This window comes from Ranitomeya imitator, chromosome 3 (assembly GCF_032444005.1).
Source record: "Ranitomeya imitator isolate aRanImi1 chromosome 3, aRanImi1.pri, whole genome shotgun sequence".
NCBI lineage: Eukaryota > Metazoa > Chordata > Amphibia > Anura > Dendrobatidae > Ranitomeya > Ranitomeya imitator.
Window position 1 is genome coordinate 572,898,295 of NC_091284.1, and position 20,407 is coordinate 572,918,701.

The 20,407-nt window shown below is 44.2% G+C and overlaps 1 protein-coding gene across 1 annotated transcript in view; it reads left to right on the forward strand.

Moving 5' to 3' along the window:
- The window catches only part of TM9SF2 (transmembrane 9 superfamily member 2), a 94,610-nt gene that overhangs the window by 73,515 nt on the left and 688 nt on the right, over positions 1-20,407 (forward strand). The window contains exons 14-16 of the mRNA XM_069757967.1: positions 13,718-13,869; positions 19,149-19,260; positions 19,760-19,931. Of these exons, the coding sequence (XP_069614068.1) occupies positions 13,718-13,869; positions 19,149-19,260; positions 19,760-19,931 (436 nt within the window). The remainder of the gene's footprint in view (positions 1-13,717; positions 13,870-19,148; positions 19,261-19,759; positions 19,932-20,407) is intronic.

Below are 20,407 nucleotides of genomic sequence, written 5' to 3' on the forward strand. Positions count from 1 at the left end.
GCCAACTCCACCCTCTACACTACTCCGCTGCTTGGTGCCACACATCTCCCCCTTCCAGAGCGCGCATTCTGGCACCCTTCTCAGCAGTTGCCATCTGCGGTTCCACTTCTCGGATTGCGGCAAGAGCTCACATAGCCTTCCTGCCTAAAGGGCTACTCCTTCCCGGAGGTCTACACGCAAGCCAGACAGCTTCCTCCACCTGGAATCCGTTTTCAGCCGTGAGTAGCTCTGCACTGCAGACTGACACTCCCCTCTGTCCCCTAACCATCTGGCATTTTCTTCAGGGACCTTTCAAAATGTCTACCTCTAAGGGAGGCCGCTCTCGCCCTCCTACTTCTTCCTCTAATTTTTCTGCCTTAGTCAAATACTTTGCATGTTTGTCTTGTAACTGCAAACTTCCCTCAGGTCAGTCCTCTCCACTCTGTCAGGCCTGCAACAACCCGATTGTTCCCACCACCCAGGATCCCCTGGCCGCTCCGCTTGAGTGATACCCCCACCCCAGGCTGGACTTCCTGTCTGTCACAATTGGTAGCGGATCTAACACGGGTGTCTCAAACTCTGGTGTCTGTGCTGGATCGATTACCCCTGCAGACTCCCGCAGTAGCCAGCGAGTCACCGGATCCTCCGTCTGAGCCCTCCATTATAAGCCGCAAAAGGTCCAGACAGGAACGCCGGTCTGAGTCCTCTTCTCGCTCCATCTCGCTTCATCCCCCCCGGTCCGTCTCCCCTGAGTCAGGCGAGGCGTTCTCTGATGCGCCTTCGGAGGATATTTCAGAGCTGGATTCTAACCAAATCGCTAGCATGAGGGATATGGTTCAGAACCTCATTGGAGCGATTAAATCCGACCTATGGCATCAAGGATTCCTCTACAGAACCTGCAGATCAGGCGGTTTCGTTTAGATGGTCTAAACCACCTTCCAAGTTTTTCGCTCCTCATCCTGAATTCGAGGAGATCATGACCAGAGAGAGAATCCGACCAGACGTTTTCAGAGGGGAAAGCGCCTTGGCGTTTTATATCCTTTTTCTCCAGAACTTAACGCCAATTGGACTGTTTCTCCCTCGGTGGATCCTCCAGTCTCCAGCAGGGTGGATTTGATTTAAATCTAACTGATTTAAATCACTAGTCAGTAAGGCTTGATTTAAATCAGTGATTTAAATCAAAGTTTCTACCTAAACTAGTTCTTGCTACTTTAACATGCAAGTAGATGAAGATTTTTAGAATCACTTTTTATATTACTTTTTTCTCCCCAGTTTAATGGGTTAATCATTCATATTTGGACACCACTGTTCTGTTGTACTTAGGAAGGAGAAAAATAATCCTGACCTTAATAACAATTTAAATAAATTTATTCAACTGAAACAATAACAACATTACAGCATAAGTTATTTGCTTAAACAAACATCCATGTTTGTTAACTAATTTGGCTAAACAAAATATATATATATATTATAAGAAACTTAGACTGTCAGCCCAGCCGACACATGGAAAAACTTAAATACTACTGTCCCTGCTGTCCTCTGTAGCTCAATTGTCGTCATCTTCATCATCATCATCTTCTTCTTTGTTCCTATTCATAATCTGGAAAAGAAAAACAAGCTTTCCTGCTTTATTGGGTCCCAACCGATTTCTCAATTTAGAATGAATGCGTCCAAAGGAAGAGAATATTCTTTCAACGCCTGCAGAAGAAGCTACTGCTGTTAAAAGTGAAATCATTACTTGAACAGTCTCTAAATCCAAGCGCTTAAGTGACTTCCACCAGTTTACTGGTGTGACCTTCCTTAAAATATCTTCAGCAAACATATATTTCTTGAATGGTTCCCCCTTAGCTCTGAAGTTTATTATAGTTGGCATTAAAGATGGATGATTGCTGGATACCCATGTCATAGCTAACTCCTCTTCCTCAGCACTTAGGTTTTGACCCTGATATTGACAATATTTGCCAAAAAATGAGCTGGAGTCAGTGCTTGTCCCATTCGTTTGTTTACTGCTTGTAATTTAATTCTGTCCATGTGTAGTTCTGTTTTTAAGTGTTCACTCAGTTCCTTCCAAATTTCAACAGCATCCGCAATAAAACAGCTATTTTTCTGTATTTTGTTTAAAGCTTGAGAGATGGGTTTCAGGAAGCTCAGCATATGTTCAACATTTCTCTTAAGCCCAATGTTGAGGATTTTGGCCGTGACAGTGCCATCTATTTTATCTCGATTTTCTTCACAAAGTGTCATCAGAATAGGCCAGTTTTTGATATACTGCTCAAAACAGTCCACCACAGAGTTCCATCTAACATCTTGTGGGAGCGTTAGCTTGGTTCCACCCATCCTTTTCAGAGCTGCTGCAGCAAAATGATTATTACGGAAGTATTTAGCAATTTCAACAACATTAGCCTTTATTTCTGGAACACTTAAGTCTTTGGCTAAGAGGTGCAGCAAATGAGCACTGCAACCATATGTTACTAGCAGCTTTGTATTCCTTCCCTGCTCTTCTAAATCTCTTCTCATCTTGGATACGTTTGCAGCATTGTCAGTGACCAAACTGCGTACTAGACATTTGAATTTTTGTTCACATGTCGTTATAGCTTTTACTGCCACTTCTTGTAAGTATTCTGCTGTGTGTGCATTTCCTGACGTATCAGTTGTTTGTGCAAGGAAGACTTTACCTTCTTCTGTTATACAAGCATATACAATAGGATCATTGTGGACATTACTCCACCCATCAATACTTAGGTTAACAATTTTACCCTCCAGAGCTGTTGCACATTGCTCCATTTCTCTGTCATACACTTGATCCAGCAGTTTCCCTGCAACATCAGCTCTGCTGGGTGGACTGTATCCTGGTCTCAGTGACTGAACCATATTAATGAAATGTGGGTTCTCAGTCAGACGGGAAGAAGAGTTCGTTGCATAAATAAACTGGGCAATTTTTTCATCAATCAACTCTTTTTCTAATCTGCTATTTCTTATCACAAAGCTATCTATGGTGGTTCCAGGAGGTAAAGGGTTTTTCTTCCTTTTGGGTGATGGTGATATGTGGCTGTGGATGTCTGATGATGATGATGCTGCTGCTAATGAAGCACTATCCTGGATGGATAACTCTGAAACTGTAGAATAGGATGATGGTGATCTTGGAGGTGGATAGTTTCCAGAATCCATGAATTCCCCTAAACAAAAAAAGTCAATGCTGTTATTTTATTGTTTATACAATTTCTGCTTATTGTACACAACACATCACTGCCCCTGCCCCAAAAGGAATATTTGTTTTTCTTCATAACTGTACCAAATGACAGTAACATGCAGTAATAATAAGAAATATAATTTTTCTCACACATGACAGTTCAGTCTTTAGAAATAGGATTCAATAAAAATGTTTACTAACCTGAAGATCCTGCCTGTTCAGAAGTGTTTCTTTGGTCATCTTCATCACCGCACTTCTCATGATGTTGCCTCATTCGCGTCACCAGGCCTTGCATCTCTTTGTTGCATCGTTTGCATTTTGCACGCATGCCTGCCTTACCGATAGGCGAAGGAGCTTCATTAAAATATTCCCAAACTGGGTCTCTTTTACGGCCTGCTGCCATTATAAGGAAAGAATGTAATAAACCTCAGATCGTACACACAAACAGATCCAGACTTGTCTGTCTGTGGCTATGCTGCAGTATTGTGCTCAAAGTTTCACTTTCATTTTCTTGTCTGCTTGCCCTTCCTCCTCCTCACACTTAGATTCACATTCTTCTTGTGTTGTGCAGATCTATTCCACTCCAAACAATCAGAAACATATTGTCTAACTTCTTGGACTTGGCACTGAAGGGGTTGATTCTGTATTCATAGGTTTGTAGAACAATAGGATTAAGGTATTTTTCTCAACTCTGTTCATGTTGTAACATTTTTGCCGTGAAGAAGAGGCTGGGACCTCTGCGGAGTCAAATTCAGTTTTGAGAACTGCGTAAGTAAAGCGAGCGTCTGTGATAATATAGGAGAGAAACTGCCCACTAATCCTACAGAAACCTCTGGAAGAGCATGGCATTGTGAATGTTACACATATACAGCCTTTATTCTACTGAGTTAAACAACTCCGCTTTATCTCATGATGGAAGAACCTTTGGATGGTAAAATATTTTCCTCAAAAAGCAGTTTATTGAAAAAAATCCGATTTAAATAAAAAAAATCCGAATTCCCCCCCCCCCCCCCCCCCCCCCCATGTAAAAAAAAAAAAACATTGTTTTTTATCCAGCCTGGTCTCCAGGCTGTCCACCAACACAGTCCTTCCACTGTCCGGTGGAGCATCTCTAAAGGATTCTAACGATGGTCATAGAATTCTTTGCCCGACCTTTGCTTCCACTTGGGTTTCAAAATCCACATCCAAAGGGGCCAAACATCTCCGTCGGGGCATCCTGGACAGGGATCCACCTGGACAGTTGGCAGAGCTTGCCAACCTGATTTCTCACCCGGGTGAATACCTGGTCTCCGCATCCCTGGACGCCGTATTTTGTGCCGCTCAGGCATCCAGCAATGCTGTTGCCATCCGCCAGACCGTTTGGCTCAAGGCCTGGCAGGCAGATTTGTCTTCTAAAAAGTCCCTTACCAGCCTGCCTTTTCAGGGTTCACGTCTCTTTGGTTCTGAGCTTGACCAAATCATTAAGGACGCCACCGGGGGCACAAGTTCTCTTCTTCCCCAGTCTAAACCTTGTCTCTCTCCTCCTAGACGGCAATTTTGGTCCTTTCGGCCTTTTCGTCATTTCGCGGCATCAAACTCCTTTTCCCAGCAGCAGCAGAGGCCACAGGCACGTCAAGAGAAGATGGTATCCTTTAGACCCACCCCTTCCTGGCGTTCCCGCTACTCCCAGGGTAGATCTTCCAGGTCAAGGACTTTAAGATCCACCTCGGCATGACTCGCGGCAAGACCCCAGCCCACTTCCCAGGCTGGGCGGCCGTCTCCTCTTCTACAGGGACGTCTGGATCTCCTCAGTAGAGGACGCATGGGTCAGGGACGTTGTATCCTCGGGATACATAATAGAGTTCGTTTCACGACCCCAGTATCGTTACTTCAAATCCCAACCTCCAAGAGACCCCGCTCTAGTTCCGGGTTTTTTCGCAGCCATTGCTCCCCTCCTCTAAGCCGGGGTAATCGTTCCCGTCCCAGAAAAAGAACGGTTCACAGGTTTCTATTCAAATCTTTTTGTGGTGCCGAAAAAAGATGACAAGGCTTGTCCCATTCTGGATCTCAAATTGCTGAACAAGAGAGTTCGTCTGAGACACTTCAGGATGGAATCCCTTTGTTCAGTATTTGCTTCCATGGAGGCCCAGGAATTTCTGTGTTCCACAGATATTCAGGACGCTTACCTCCACGTCCCGATATTCCCGGAACATCACCGATTCCTGCGCTTTGCGGTGCTCCAGGACCATTTTCATTTTGTCGCCCTGTCTCGCAACCGCTCCCAGGGTTTTCACGAAGATCATTGGGGCGCTGATAGCCATCTTGAGGGTCTGGGGACTGGTACTTTTCTCAGGTTCACGAGAGCCTGTTTGTTCCTTGACACTAGCCCGTTTCGGGTTGCTTGTCAACAGGAAGAAATCCTGTCTTGTTCCTTCCCAGCGCCTCATCTTTCTGGGCATGCTCTTCGACACTCGTCAGACCAAAGTCTTCCTTCCCGAAGACAAGAGATCCATCCTTCGTCGGGACGGATGCTTGCTCCAGGGTCCTCGGTTTCCCTCCTGATTGTCCATGAAGGTTCTGGGGAGGATGGTAGCAACATTGGAAGTGATTCCCTTTGCCCAATTTCACTCACGACCACTTCAGCAGGCCATCCTGTCACAGTGAGACAGGTCTGTCTTCTCTCTGGATTGTCCGATCCGACTCTCTCCCCGGATCAAACGGTCTCTCAACTGGTGGCTGACGTCACCTCTCATCTCCCAGGGCAGGTCCTTCCTTCCAGGTCACTGGCAGGTGGTGACGATGGATGTTTCGCCACCTGACTGTTCAGGGTCGTTGTTCGACGCAGGAGTCTTATCTGCCGATCAGCATCCTCGAGATTCGGGCCATCTTTCTCTACCTTCGTCACTGGGAAAGGATTCCCAGGGGTTTACCTATCCAAATCCAGACACAATGCCACGGCGGTGGCATATGTCAACCATCAGGGGGGGACTCGGAGCTCCTTGGCGTCCAAGATCCTCCTCTGGGCAGAGGCAATGGTTCCGGTGATATCCGCGGTACATATCCCCGGCGTGGACAATTGGGCTGCCGACTTTCACAGCCGCGAAGGTCTCGCGGCAGGGGAATGGTCCTTGCATCAGGAGGTCTTCCATCAGATTTGTCTTCGATGGGGGACTCCAGACGTGGAAGGTTCCTCGGTTAGTCTCCAGGTCTTTCGACCCTCTCGCAGTGGGCGTCGACGCTCTGGCCATTTCTTGGTCGCAATTTATGCTCCTCTATCTGTTTCCACCCCTTCCCTTGCTTCCCAAGCTGTTGAAAAAGATCAAGGCGGAAGGGGTGCCGATCATTCTGATCGCCCCGGATTGGCCCAGGAGAGCTTGGTTTGCGGAGATCGTCAATCTTCTCGCGGACACCCTCTGGCGCCTTCCAGACAGACCCAATCTGCTGTCTCAGGGTCCGATCTGCCACCCGAATTCTCGGATGCTCAGTTTAACCGCGTGGTTGTTGAGACCGCAGTTCTAAGAGCGTCCGGCCTTTCGAACTGGGTGATTCACACCATGATCCAGGCTAGGAAGCCTTCGTCTTCCAGGATCTACTATCGTACCCGGAAGGCTTCCGTTGGTGCGAGTCCAACCGCATTTCACTTAATGTCCTTTTTCCCTGCCTTCCATTTTGGCCTTCCTTCAGGCAGGACTGGATTCGGGCCTTGCTCTTAGTTCCCTAAATGGCCAGGTTTCTGCGCTTTCCTTTTTCAGAAGATGTTATCTTCTCGGCCACAGGTTAAGATCTTTTTCTTCAAGGAGGCACAAAAAACGCACAGAGAGGTCAAAAATACTCTGTTGTAAAAAAGCCACAGTAAACAATCAAGTGCTAGTCAAAAAATTAAAAAAATACAGGGTATTTAGTTAATACGTTTTTTTGCAAAAAAATGTATGTTAAGCTGCTCCACCAATCGCTAAGGTATACCCATAATAGAGCAGTCCTATCTAATGTATATAATCCCTATCTGATGTATTTAAAAAACTGATCATCTGTATAAGCTGGGTTCAGAGAGAAAAAATATACATGTGGACATGCAGGATGGAACAGCTACAATGCAAATGACCCACAGAGGAGTGGTGGACTCCCCAGTCTTGTAGAAACAAGAGAACAATTATAGAACCAAAAACACATGGGCTACTTGCATAGTGAACAAGTCTGTAGAAACCTGTTCACACTTGTTTCTTCAAGTTCTTTGTTGTGAACAGGTTTCTATAGACTTGTTCACTATGCAAGTAGCCCATGTGTTTTTGGTTCTATAACTTTTCTTCAAGGAGTAGCCCACACTGTCCCTCCGTACAGGGCCCCTGTGGATTCATGGGATTTAAATCTTGTGCTAGATGTTCTAAGGGGTTCCCCCTTTGAGCCTCTCAGGGAGGTTTCCCTGTCGGTTCTATCGTGGAAGGTGGGCTTTCTTGTGGCCATCACTTCGATTCGCCGCGTTTGAGTTGGCGGCCCTTTCTTGCCGACCTCCGTTCTTGGTTATCCACCAGGACAAGGTGGTCCTCGGGCCACCTCAACGAGGACATTGTTTTACCTTACTTTTGTCCAGCTCCGATTCATCCTCTGGAGCGATCGTTAAACAAGCTGGACCTTGTCAGGGCAGTGATGATCTACCTTGCTAGAATAGCTGGTTTCCAGAAGATGGATTCTCTCTTCGTCATTCCTGATGGCACGTGTAGAGGCCTGCCGGCTTCCAAGGTGACTATTGCTCGCTGGATCAGATCGGCAATTTTGGAGGCTTACGGGTCAAGAACAGAGTGCCCCTTCCTGGGATAAAGGCTCCCTCCACCCGGGCAGTCGGCGCTTCCTGGGCGGTTCACCATAGGGCTTCCACCCTACAGCTTTGCAAAGCGGCAACCTGGTCTTCCATCCACACGTTCGCTAAATTTTACAAGGTCCATACCTACGCTTAGGCGGACGCCAGCCTATGAAGAAGGATCTTGCAGGCGGCTGTGGTGAGTCCGCGGACCTGATGGAAGTCTGTTTTTCCCACCCCAGGGACTGCTTTGGGACGTCCCATGGTTCCTGTGTCCCCCAATGAGAAGCGATAGAGAAAACAGGATTTTTGGTTGCTTACCGTAAAATCTGTTTCTCTGAGCCTTCATTTGGGGACACAGCACCTTCCCATATTACTCAGTTTCGGTTGTTCTGTGTTCTATGACTGTACTCATGTTTACAGTTCTCACAGTTGTGGTTATGTTTAAACCTTATTGTTTTGTCTCCTGCTGCTTTCTCACAAACTGAAGTGCATAATGCCAGTCGGTGGGGTGTACACTGCAGAGGAGGAGCTAACTTTTTTTGTGCATAGTGTCAGCCTCCTAGTGACAGCAGCATACACCCATGGTTCCTGTGTCCCCCAATGAAGGCTCGGAGAAACAGATTTTACGGTAAGCAACCAAAAATCCTGTTTATGACACTTATTCCGTTTTGTTCTTTCTGTTTTTAAGAATAATCAAACTGAATATCAAAACATGGCCTATAAGGTTTTGCATTGCCTGTGAAGGAAGCCTGTCTGGGTTTGGGCAAAAAATTAAGTGAATGTTAAAACAAACGTCCGTCGCTTTGTTTTTGTTGCTAATTGTTGTATCTGTAATTGTGCGGCCTGTACACTTACAGCTCTGCATTGTGCTGTTCCTTTGTGAACGAGGTTGTCTCAAGGTGTAGTTTCATTAGCTGCATTCTTTCAACAGTGCAAACTTATGGAAAAGTATGGAAAAAATCTAATGTATGAAGAACAAGCCCTAACACTGTCCAATTAATGCTTGACAGTATTTTTGCAGAGATTCCCTTTTGACAAGACAAATTGTTACTCCCAGTTGTCACTATATACATACATTTCTAGGAAGAGTTCTTGGAGGATGCATTCCCAAAAAATAACAATTTTGAAGCAAGTATTTGACAGGACCTCTTTAACCCTTTAACGACCGATATGCTTTTAAATGGTGACAGTTAAGGGTACTTATACCTCCAGCGCCGCTTTTTAATGGAGCTCAGAAATAAGTGTATAGCGCCCGCCAGAGTTGGAATTTCTCCGGGATCTCTGCTACCGGGGGTAGCCGAGACCCCAGAGAACATTATTCGGGGCGGTTTTTAGCGACCCCAGTGTTGCGATCGCCGTTATATCACGGTATAACGGTGACAGCAAAAAAAAAAAAAAAAGTCTGAGAGTCCCTGCATTCCCCCCCGTGAAGTCCCCCGGCGTCTTTTGGGAGAAAATGGCCGGCATGCGCAGTGTGCCCGCCGAGATCTGTCGGCCGACACCCAGCAACAATAGGAAATTTTTTCTATTGGTTAATTTTGATCACTGTGATAGACTCTATCACAGTGATCAAAATAAAAAAAAGTAAATAACCCCCCCCCCCCTTTATCACCCCCGTAGTTAGTTAAAAATAATAAAATACAAAAATGTATTTTTTTTCCTTTTTTCCGTTGGGGTTGGGCTGAAGTTGGGGTTACGGTACCAGATTAGGGTTAGGCGTGTGTTGAGGCTAGGGTTTGAATTGGGGAGGTTCCACTGTGTAGGTACATGAGGGGATCTCCAAAAGCGACATGGCGCCCACCATTGATTCCAGCCAATTTTGCGTTCAAAAAGTCAAATGGTGCTCCCTCCCTTCAGAGCTGTGCCATGCGCCCAAACAGTGGCTTTTCCCCACATATGGGGTATTGGCGTACTCAGGAGAAATTGCACAAATTTTGTGGTCCACTTTCTCCTGATACCCTTGTGAAAAAGAAAAAAAAAATTGGTTCTAAAAGTAAATTTTCTGTGAAAAAGTAAAATGTTCATTTTTTCCTTCCACATTGCTTTAGTTCTCGTGAAGCACCTGAAGGGTTGATAACCTTCATTTCTTGAATGTGGTTTTGTGTGCCTTAAAGGGTGCAATTTTTAGAATAGTGTCACTTTTGGGCATTATCTGTTAAATTAACCTCCCACAAACTCCAGATGTGAGGTGGTCCCTAAAATAATGGTTTTGTAAATTTTGTTGGAAAATGAGAAATCACGGATCAAATTTTAACCCTTATAACGTCCTAACTAAAAAAAATAAAAAAATTTTTTCAAAAATTGTTCTGATGTAAAGTAGACATTTGGGAAATGTTATTTATTAACTGTTTTGTGTGACATCACTCTAATGTAACGGCCGGAGCTTTTTTCGGTTTTGCGTTTTCGTTTTTCGCTCCCCTCCTTCCCAGAGCCATAACTTTTTTTTTTCCCCATTAATATGGCCATGTGAGGGCTAAATGCTAAAACTGACCTGCTATTATGATTCTCCAGGTAATTACAAGTTCATGGACACCAAACATGTCTAGGTTCTTTTTTTATCTAAGTGGTGAAAGAAAATACCAAACTTTGCAAAAATAAAAAAGGTACCATCTTTTCAGTTAGCCATTAACCCCTTCATGACCCTGGGTATTTTCATGTTTTTGTTTTTCGCTCCCCTCCTTCCCAGAGCCATAACTTTTTTTTATTTTTCCATCAATATGGCCATGTGAGGGCTTATTTTTTGCTGGACGAGTTGTACTTTTGAACGACATCATTGGTTTTAGCAAGTCGTGTACTAAAAAACGGGAATAAAATTCCAAGTGCAGTGAAATTGCAAAAAAAAAAAGTGTAATCCCACACTTGTTTTTTGTTTTGGCTTTTTTGCTAGGTCCACTAAATGCTAAAACTGACCTACCATTTCGATTCTGCAGGTCATTACGCGTTCATAGACACCAAACATGTCTAGGTTATTTGTTATCTAAGTAATGAAAAAAAAAAATTCCAAATTTTGCTAAAAAAAAAAAAAAAGGCCTCATTTTCCGAAACCTGTAGCATCTCCATTTCTGGTTATCTGGGGTCGGGTGAGGGCTTCTTTTTTGTTCGCCGAGCTGACGTTTTTAATGAAACCATTTTGGTGCAGATCGATTCTTTTGATCGCCTGTTATTGCATTTTAATGCAATGTCGCGGCGACCAAAAAACGTAATTCTGGCATTTCGATTTTTTTTTTTCTCGCTACGCCGTTTAGCGATCAGGTTAATTTTTTTTTTTTTTTATCGGGCGATTCTAAATACGGCGATACCAAACGTGTATATTTGATTTTTTTTTATATATGTTTATTTTGAATGGGGAGAAAGGGGGGTAATTTATATATTTTTTTTCATATTTTTTAAAACTTTTTTTTTTTTTTTTTTTTTTACTTTTTGCCATGTTTCAATAGCCTCCATGGGAGGCTAGAAGCTGGCACAACTTGATCGCCTCTGCTACATAGGAGCAAAGCTCAGATCGCCTCTATGCAGCAGAATTACAGCATTGCTATAAGCGCCAACCACAGGGTGGCACTCATAGCAACCCGGCATCAATAACCATAGACTTCTCAAGGAGACCTCTGGTTGTCATGCCGACGCATCGCTGACCCCCCGATCACATGACGGGGGTCAGCTATGAGCGCATTTCCGGCAGGATGCGGTAGTTAAATGTCACTGTCAGTGTTTGACAGCGACTTTTAACTAATTAATAGCCGCGGGTGAATTGTGATTCCACCCGCCACTATTGTGGGCACATGTCAGCTGTTCAAAACATTTTCCAGGAGTTCACCACATAGTAAACATAGTAAATGGTTCTGAGCATACAGAGAAATACAGGGGAGCAGGATCACCACCTGCCTGTGTGCAGTGTATCCTATTAGCTACTCTTCGCCTGCTTTGAAAAACTGCTAGTAACTACAGAATGCAATATATATATCAGGGTCAGAAACGTTATAGCTCACATACAGTGGGGAAAATAAGTATTTGATATACTTCTGATTTTGGAAGTTTTCCCTTCTACAAAGAATGGAGAGGACTGTAATTTTTATCATAGGTACACTTTGACTTTGAGAAGACAGAATTGAAAAATAAAAAACAGAAAATCATATGTATGATTTTAAAATATTTAATGCAATAAAATGCAAAGGTATTTAATTACCTACCAGCAACAAGAATTTTGGCTCACAGACCTGTTGATTTTGTAGATGCCCTCCTACTCTGCACTCGTTACCTGTGTTAATTGCATAGGTTTGAACTTTTGTATCTGTATAAAAAGACACCTGTCCACATACTTCATCACACTCCAACCTCTCCATGGCCAAGATCAAAGAGCTGTCCAAGGAAACCAGGGGGACAAAATTGTAGACCTGCCCATGGCTGGGATGGGCTACAGGACAATAGGCAAGCAGTTGATGAGAAGGCAACTGTTGGCATAATTGTTAGAAAATGGAAGAAAAACAAGATGACTGTCAATCTTCCTTGGTCTGGGGCTACATGCCAGATCTTTCCTCGTGGGGTAAGGATGATTCTGAGAGAGGTCAGAAATCTGCCCAGAACTACATGGTAGGACCACAGTCTCAAACGTTACTGTTAGTAAGACACTACGCTGTCATGAATTGAAGTTTTTCAGGGCACGCAAGGCCCCCCTGCTCATGCCACCACATGTCCAGGCCCATATGAAGTTCGCCAGTGACCATCTGGATGATCCAGAGGAGACATGGGAGAAGGTCATGTGGTCAGATGAGACCAAAATAGAACGTGTTTTTATCAACTCCACTCGCTGTGTTTTTAAAGGAAGAAGAATTATGAGTATGACCCCAAGAACACTTTCCCAACCGTGAAACGTGGTGGGGGAAACATCATTCTTGGGGAGGGTGGGTCTGCAAAGGGCAGTATATTAAATACTTATTTTCCCCACTGTACATACCAGGGCTGAGTCTGAAAACACCTGGAACTGCAGATAAAATTTATTATATGTAAATGTCACCAATGATTGAAGTTGTAGTATAATATCTTGGTGGCAATCCTTAACACGGGACTTGGACATAAAACATTTTGCATAGGACAAGGCATTCACAATCTCAAGTTAGCGCACATGTTTGGCATCCACAAGCAGAGACTCTGTTATCCATGCTCAAGAAGGATTAGATTTTCTGCTCTTGCTGCCAGCAGGATGCCTCTGATTGTGTGGTCTCAATGATTGAGGAACAAATTACTGACAAATTGTTGCAGTTCCACTACTAGGACCAACAGATTTTATCACCTCATCATAAACCAGAGCTCGTGTTCTTTCTCAGTTATTTTCATAAATAAGCGCTTGTTGTCATAACCCTAGATAAAGGGACGTGTAGCAGCAGTCTACTAGCGTGGATTACAGCCGCACATACATTAAACACGAACCCCCTTATTAATCTTGCTTTTTGACAGCTACTGTCCCACCTGTGACTTATCTAGATTTAACCCTTTTTTACCAAGTGAAATTAAGATGTAAATTAAATTCAGTCATTTGTAACCAGCATTGTGGTAAGGTCTGCCACCTTGGTGCAGATAGATTTTTAACTACTGGCTGTAATGGGTGCCGTTTTTCTGTCCCTTTTTCCTATTGGGATTGCTATTTGATGTCTACAGTAGTTATTTGCCACCATTAGAGTCAGCATGAATGCCAGAGGAAAAAGCTTGCAAATAGGATGGCAGTGAGATTTAAATGGCCCTGTAATGATGCATTTGCTTTTTCTTCTTTCCTTTAGGCTATTGAACACCCAGTCCGCACCAATCAGATTCCTCGCCAGATTCCTGAGCAGTCCTTTTACACAAAGCCATTACCTGGCATCATTATGGGAGGAATTTTGCCCTTTGGGTGCATCTTCATACAACTTTTCTTCATTCTTAATAGTATCTGGTGAGGTTTTTTTGTGTGTATGTCCTTCACAATCATCACAAGGCCTCTTTGCTCTTACATGTTCACATTTCTATTCCACTCAGCTGTGAGTGAAGAAAGTACACTTGGGCGACTGCATTGGGTTGTGAATTAGTTACAAAGGGAGACATGTCTTTTTTACATAGAGACCTTCCTTTAAAACCATGAATCAAGCATAGCAAGGTCATATTACGCACCGTAACCCACAGAGAAATTGCAGATTTATGGCAGGTACCAGAGTACCTATTCTTACCCTTCAAATTTGTGTGGCTTCTTTACATATTAGGTTACTTATGCATTTAACCCCTTCCCGACCTTTGACGCAGCGTATGCATCATGAAGACCTGTGACGCAGCATATGCGTCATGGTCGGATAGCGCTACTGCAGGTCGGGTGAAAGGGTTAACTAATTTCACCCCACCTGCAGGGACAGGGGGAGTGGAACTTTCAATCAGAGCAATCGCAATATTTCACCAATGAAAATTGGTGAAATATTACAATCCAGCCATGGCCGATGCTGCAATATCATCGGCCATGGCTGGAGACCGCGATCTGCCGCCGCCACCGATCCACCTCCCCGTCCTGTGCTCTGCTCCCCTCCAACCTCCTGTCCGCTCCCTTCCCCCCCCCCCTGCAGTCCGATATCACACCCCCCCCCCCCCCCCCCTGTCCGATCCCACCCCCCACATACTTACTGACCTCCGGTGTCCCTCCCGGTGTCCATCCGTCTTCTCCATGGTCTCCGCCATCTTCCAAAGTGGCGCATGCGCCCGCCGAATCTGACGGTCGGCAGATTCGTTCTAGGTACATTTTGATCGCTGTGATAAAACCTATCACAGTGATCAAAATTAAAAAAATAATAAACAACCACCCCTTTATCACCCCCATAGTTTGGGACAATAATAAATTAAAGGGTTAGAACTAGGGTTAGGGTTAGAACTAGGGTTAGGGTTAGAACTAGGGTTAGGGTTAGAACTAGGGTTAGGGTTAGAACTAGGGTTAGGGTTAGAACTAGGGTTAGGGTTAGAACTAGGGTTAGGGTTAGAACTAGGGTTAGGGTTAGAACTAGGGTTAGGGTTAGAACTAGGGTTAGAACTAGGGTTAGGGTTAGAACTAGGGTTATGGTTAGAACTAGGGTTAGGGTTAGAACTAGGGTTAGGGTTAGAACTAGGGTTAGGGTTAGAACTAGGGTTAGGGTTGCAATTAGGGTTAGGCTTGCAATTAGGGTTAGGCTATGTGCACACGTTGCGGATTTGGCTGCGAATCCGCAGCGGATTGGCCGCTGCGGATTCGTAGCAGTATTCCATCACGTTTACAGTACCATGTAAACCTATGGAAAACCAAATCCGCTGTGCCCATGGTGCGGAAAATACTGCGCGGAAATGCTGCGTTGTATTTTCCGCAGCATCTATATTCTTTGTGCGGATTCCGCAGCGTTGTATACTTGTTCATCAATAGGAATCCGCAGGTGAAATCTGCACAAAAAACAAGTGAAATCCCTGGTAAATCCGCAGGTAAAATGCAGTGCGCTTTACCTGCGGATTTTTCAAAAGCTGTGCAGGAAAATCCTCACACGAATCCGCAACGTGGGCACATAGCCTTAAGGTTAGAGTTGGAATTAAAGTTAGGGTTAGGGGTGTGTTGGGGTTAGGGCTATGGTTAGGGTTAGGGGTGTGTTGGGGTTAGGGTTGTGGTTAGGGGTGTGTTGGGTTAGGGTTTGGATTAGGGTTAGGATTATGTTTAGGGTTGGGATTAGGGTTAGGGGTGTGTTGGGGTTAGGGCTGTGGTTAGGGGTGTGTTGGGGTTAGGGTTGTGATTAGGGTTATGGCTAGAGTTGGGATTAGGGTAGGGATGTGTTGGGGTTAGTGTTGGAGTTAGAATTGAGGGGTTTCCACTGTTTAGGCACATCAGGGGTCTCCAAACGCGACATGGCGCCACCATTGATTCCAGCCAATCTTGCGTTCAAAAAGTCAGATAGTGCGCTCCCTACCTTCCGAGCCCCGACGTGCCCCCAAACAGTGGTTTACCCAAATATGTGGTGTATCAGCGTACTCAGGAAAAATTGCACAACTTTGGGGGTCTAATTTCTCCTGTTACCCTTGGGAAAATAAAAAAATGGGCTGAAAATTTATTGTTGTGGGAAAAATAATGATTTTTTATTTTCACGCCTCTGCATTCTAAAATGTAGTGAAACACTTGGGGGTTCAAAGTTCTCACAAAACATTTAAATAAGTTCCTTGGGGGGGTCTAGTTTCCAAAATGGGGTCACTTGTGGGGGGTTTCCACTGTTTAGGCACATCAGGGGCTCTGCAAACGCGACATGGCGCCACCATTGATTCCAGCCAATCTTGCGTTCAAAAAGTCAGATAGTGCGCTCCCTACCTTCCGAGCCCCGACGTGCGCCCAAACAGTGGTTTACCCAAATATGTGGTGTATCAGCGTACTCAGGAAAAATTGCACAACTTTGGGGGTCTAATTTCTCCTGTTACCCTTGGGAAAATAAAAAAATGGGCTGAAAATGTATTGTTGTGGGAAAAATAATGATTTTTTATTTTCACGGCTCTGCATTCTAAAATGTAGTGAAACACTTGGGGGTTCAAAGTTCTCACAAAACATCTAAATAAGTTCCTTGGGGGGGTCTAGTTTCCAAAATGGGGTCACTTGTGGGGGGTTTCCACTGTTTAGGCACATCAGGGGCTCTGCAAACATAACGCCCGAAGACCATTCCATCAACGTCTGCATACCAAAACGTCACTACTTCCCTTCCGAGCCCTGACGTGTGCCCAAATAGTGGTTTCCCCCCACATATGGGGTATCAGCGTACTCAGAACAAACTGGACAACAACTTTTGGGGTCCAATTTCTCCTGTTACTCTTTTGAAAATAAAGAATTGCGGGCTAAAAAATTATTTTTGAGGAAAGAAAAGTGATTTTTTATTTTCACGGCTCTGCGGTGTAAACTTCTTGGAAGCACTTGGGGGTTCAAAGTGCTCATCGCACATCTAGATTGGTTCATTGGGAGGTCTAGTTTCCAAAATGGGGTCACTTGTGGGGGAACTCCAATGTTTAGGCACACAGGGGCTCTCCAAATGCGACATGGTGTCCGCTAACGATCGGAGCTAATTTTTCATTCAAAAGTCAAATGGCGCTCCTTTCCTTCCGAGCTCAGCCGTGCGCCCAAACAGTGGTTTCTGACCACATATGAGGTATCTGTGTACTCAGGAGAAATTGCCCAACAAATTTTAGGATCCATTTTATCCTGTTGCCTATGTAAAAATAAAAAAATGTAAGCTAAATTTTTTTTGTGAAAAATAAAGTACTTTTTCATTTTTACGGATCAATTTGTGAAGCACCTGGGGGTTCAAAGTGCTCACTATGCATCTAGATAAGTTCCTTGGGGGGTCTAGTTTCCAAAATGGGGTCACTTGTGGGGGAACTCCAATGTTTAGGCACACAGGGGCTCTCCAAACGTGACATGGTGTTCGCTAACGATTGGAGCTAATTTTTCATTCTAAAGTCTAATGGAGCTCCTTCCCTTCCGAGCCTTGCCGTGTGCCCAAACAGTCATTTACCCCCACATGTGAGGTATTAGTGTACTCAGGAGAAATTGCCCAACAAATTTTAAGATCCATTTTATCCTGTTGCCCATGTGAAAATAAAAAAATTGAGGCTAAAAGAAATTTTTTTGTGAAAAAAAAGTACTTTCATTTTTACGGCTCAATTTGTGAAGCACCTGGGGGTTCAAAGTGCTCACTATGCATCTAGAAAAGTTCCTTGGGGGGTCTAGTTTTGAAAATGGGGTCACGTGGGGGAGCTCCAATGTTTAGGCACACGGGGGCTCTCCAAACGCGACCTGGTGTCCACTAAAGATTGGAGCCAATTTTTCATTAAAAAAGTCAGATGGCGCTCCTTCCCTTCCGAGCCCTGTTGTGCGCCCACATATGGGGTATCGGCGTACTCGGGACTAATTGTGCAATAACTTTCTGGGTCCACTTTCTCTTTTTACCCATGGGAAAATAAAAAAAATTGTTGCTAAAAGATCATTTTTGTGACTAAAAAGTTAAATGATCATTTTTTCCTTCCATGTTGCTTCTGCTGCTGTGAAGCACCTGAAGGGTTAATAAACTTCTTGAATGTGGTTTTGAGCACCTTGAGGGGTGCAGTTTTTAGAATGGTGTCACTTTTGGGTATTTTCAGCCATACAGACCCCTCAAACTAACTTCAAATGTGAGGTGGTCCCTAAAAAAAATGGTTTTGTATATTTTGTTGTAAAAATGAGAAATCGCTGGTCAAATTTTAACCCTTAGGCTATGTTCACACGCTGCGGATCCGCAGCAGCTTCCCATGCGTTTACAGTACAATGTAAACCTATGGGAAACAGAACCGCTAGGATTCGTTGAAGCGTTCCTGAGTTATTACCGTACCTTATAAAGGGACACTGGTCAGAATTGCAAAAAACGGCCTGGTCATTAAGGTCAAAATGGGCTGAGTCATGAAGGGGTTAACAATCAAGACATGCTAATGATGTAAGTGTATTCTCCTTATTAGTATAAGGAGTGTGCAACTAAATAGAGCTTTAGTCTAAAGGAGAAGAGAATATTTATCAAAAAGGATTTTATAAAATAAATGAGGACTTTTCATTTTTGGCCATATTTCCTTTCTTCAAACATCCTTTATTTAAGGACGAGTTTACACGTGGTGGGTTGGCTGTGAAATCCACAGCAGATTAAACACAGTACAAAGCAAGTAGATGTGATCTTGCAAATCTCGTGCACTTGCTGTGGACACATACTGCACAGAAAGTCTAGCATGCTGCAGTTGTTACACAGCACAGTCTGCAGCACCACGCATGCAGCTCTGCGTAAGATCTACAACAGTGAGCATTTCCACTGCATGCAGACTTGTCATTACAACTGAAGTTCTAGAATAATTTAGTGATCCTTTCCACATGGTTAGGGATGAGTGAGCGTGCTCTGATGAGGTGTGATCCGAGCATGCTCGTGTGCTAATAGTATTCGGGCACGCCGAAGATACTCTATGATCGAGTCCCTGTGGCTGCATGTCTCCCGGCTGTCCGACAGCCACAACACATGGGGGGAATTGCCAAACAGCTGCGAGACATGCAGCCACAGCGACTAGAACATATTATTCAAGCACACCAGCAAGCTCGCCCATCGCTATAACATGGTATATGCAGAGTCGGAGGCAGGGTTTGCTCCATAATTACGTTTTTGTAATCTCCATATTTTTTTTCTCTCCTAGGTCTCACCAGATGTATTACATGTTTGGCTTCCTATTTCTCGTATTCATTATTTTAGTTATTACATGCTCAGAAGCAACAATACTGCTCTGCTATTTCCATCTGTGTGCGGAGGTAGGATTATACTGTTCCATGGTTATCTAGTTGACAAATGCTCTCATTGTGGGGTATAGTCATGTCAGTATTTGACTATTGGAGGGTTTTAACATTGAAGATCACCTTTTTTGTAAGTGCAGTCCTGCTCCAGAAATGCCACAGTTATGTTAGTGCTGAGGTCATCTGTCATTATTTATTAATCTGAAAGGAGAAGTCACTATGTAACTGACAGCTGGCGCGAGTATGCCACACTGACAGCCATGCCTTTTTGGCAGCTTTATATGCTGACTTCACATGCTGGCTTATGGGGGGTTTGCGTCTCAGCAGAGGACGCCAGGCTGAGGGGGATTTCTTAGACGATCCCATTTAGGCTTGTCTGTAAGACCCTGTACTTCCAAGTAATAGGCTACAGCATACATTCCCAAGGGTGATGGATGCCAGTGGATTGTTGCTGATGATCTGCGGTGAATGACAAATGATCTGACAAGTTGTGTTTTTTTTTTTTCCCCCCACCTAGGACTACCATTGGCAGTGGCGTTCGTTCCTCACAAGTGGCTTTACTGCAGTTTATTTTCTTATATACGCAATTCATTACTTTTACTCCAAATTACAAATTACAGGGACAGCTAGCACTATTTTGTACTTTGGCTACACTATGATCATGGTTTTGATCTTCTTCCTTTTCACTGGTAAGTTTTTATTTTGTACAGTATAGTATACAGTACACAGAGCTACTGTTTTCTGGCATTGGCACCATAGAGTTCAAAAGTAGCTTACGTGGGGATATCGGGAAATATGTAAGAAAGCCGTCCGTCATGGCCGTAGGGGGCACTGAAGGTGTTCTCATGGATACACCAGACCCAACCTTGTGTTTGATGTTTGTCTTTTTCCTTTTATAATTTAGCGCGGTTTTGGGTGACAGCTGGCCTGTCGCCTTCCTTTGATGTCCTTACGTCCACCAGCTTGGTCTGATCACTTTATCTTTTATTATGTGTTGGGGGTATGATGAAGTGGCATTACTACTGTAGAAGTATTTCAGGCTCTCCTCCTGCACTTGTACTCACAGGAGAGCCTGCAATACGTATATGTAGACAGACCATGCCCAACATCCATAGACAGCGTATACTTGCATGGCAGTACCAGCTTATTAATGCAACTATGGATC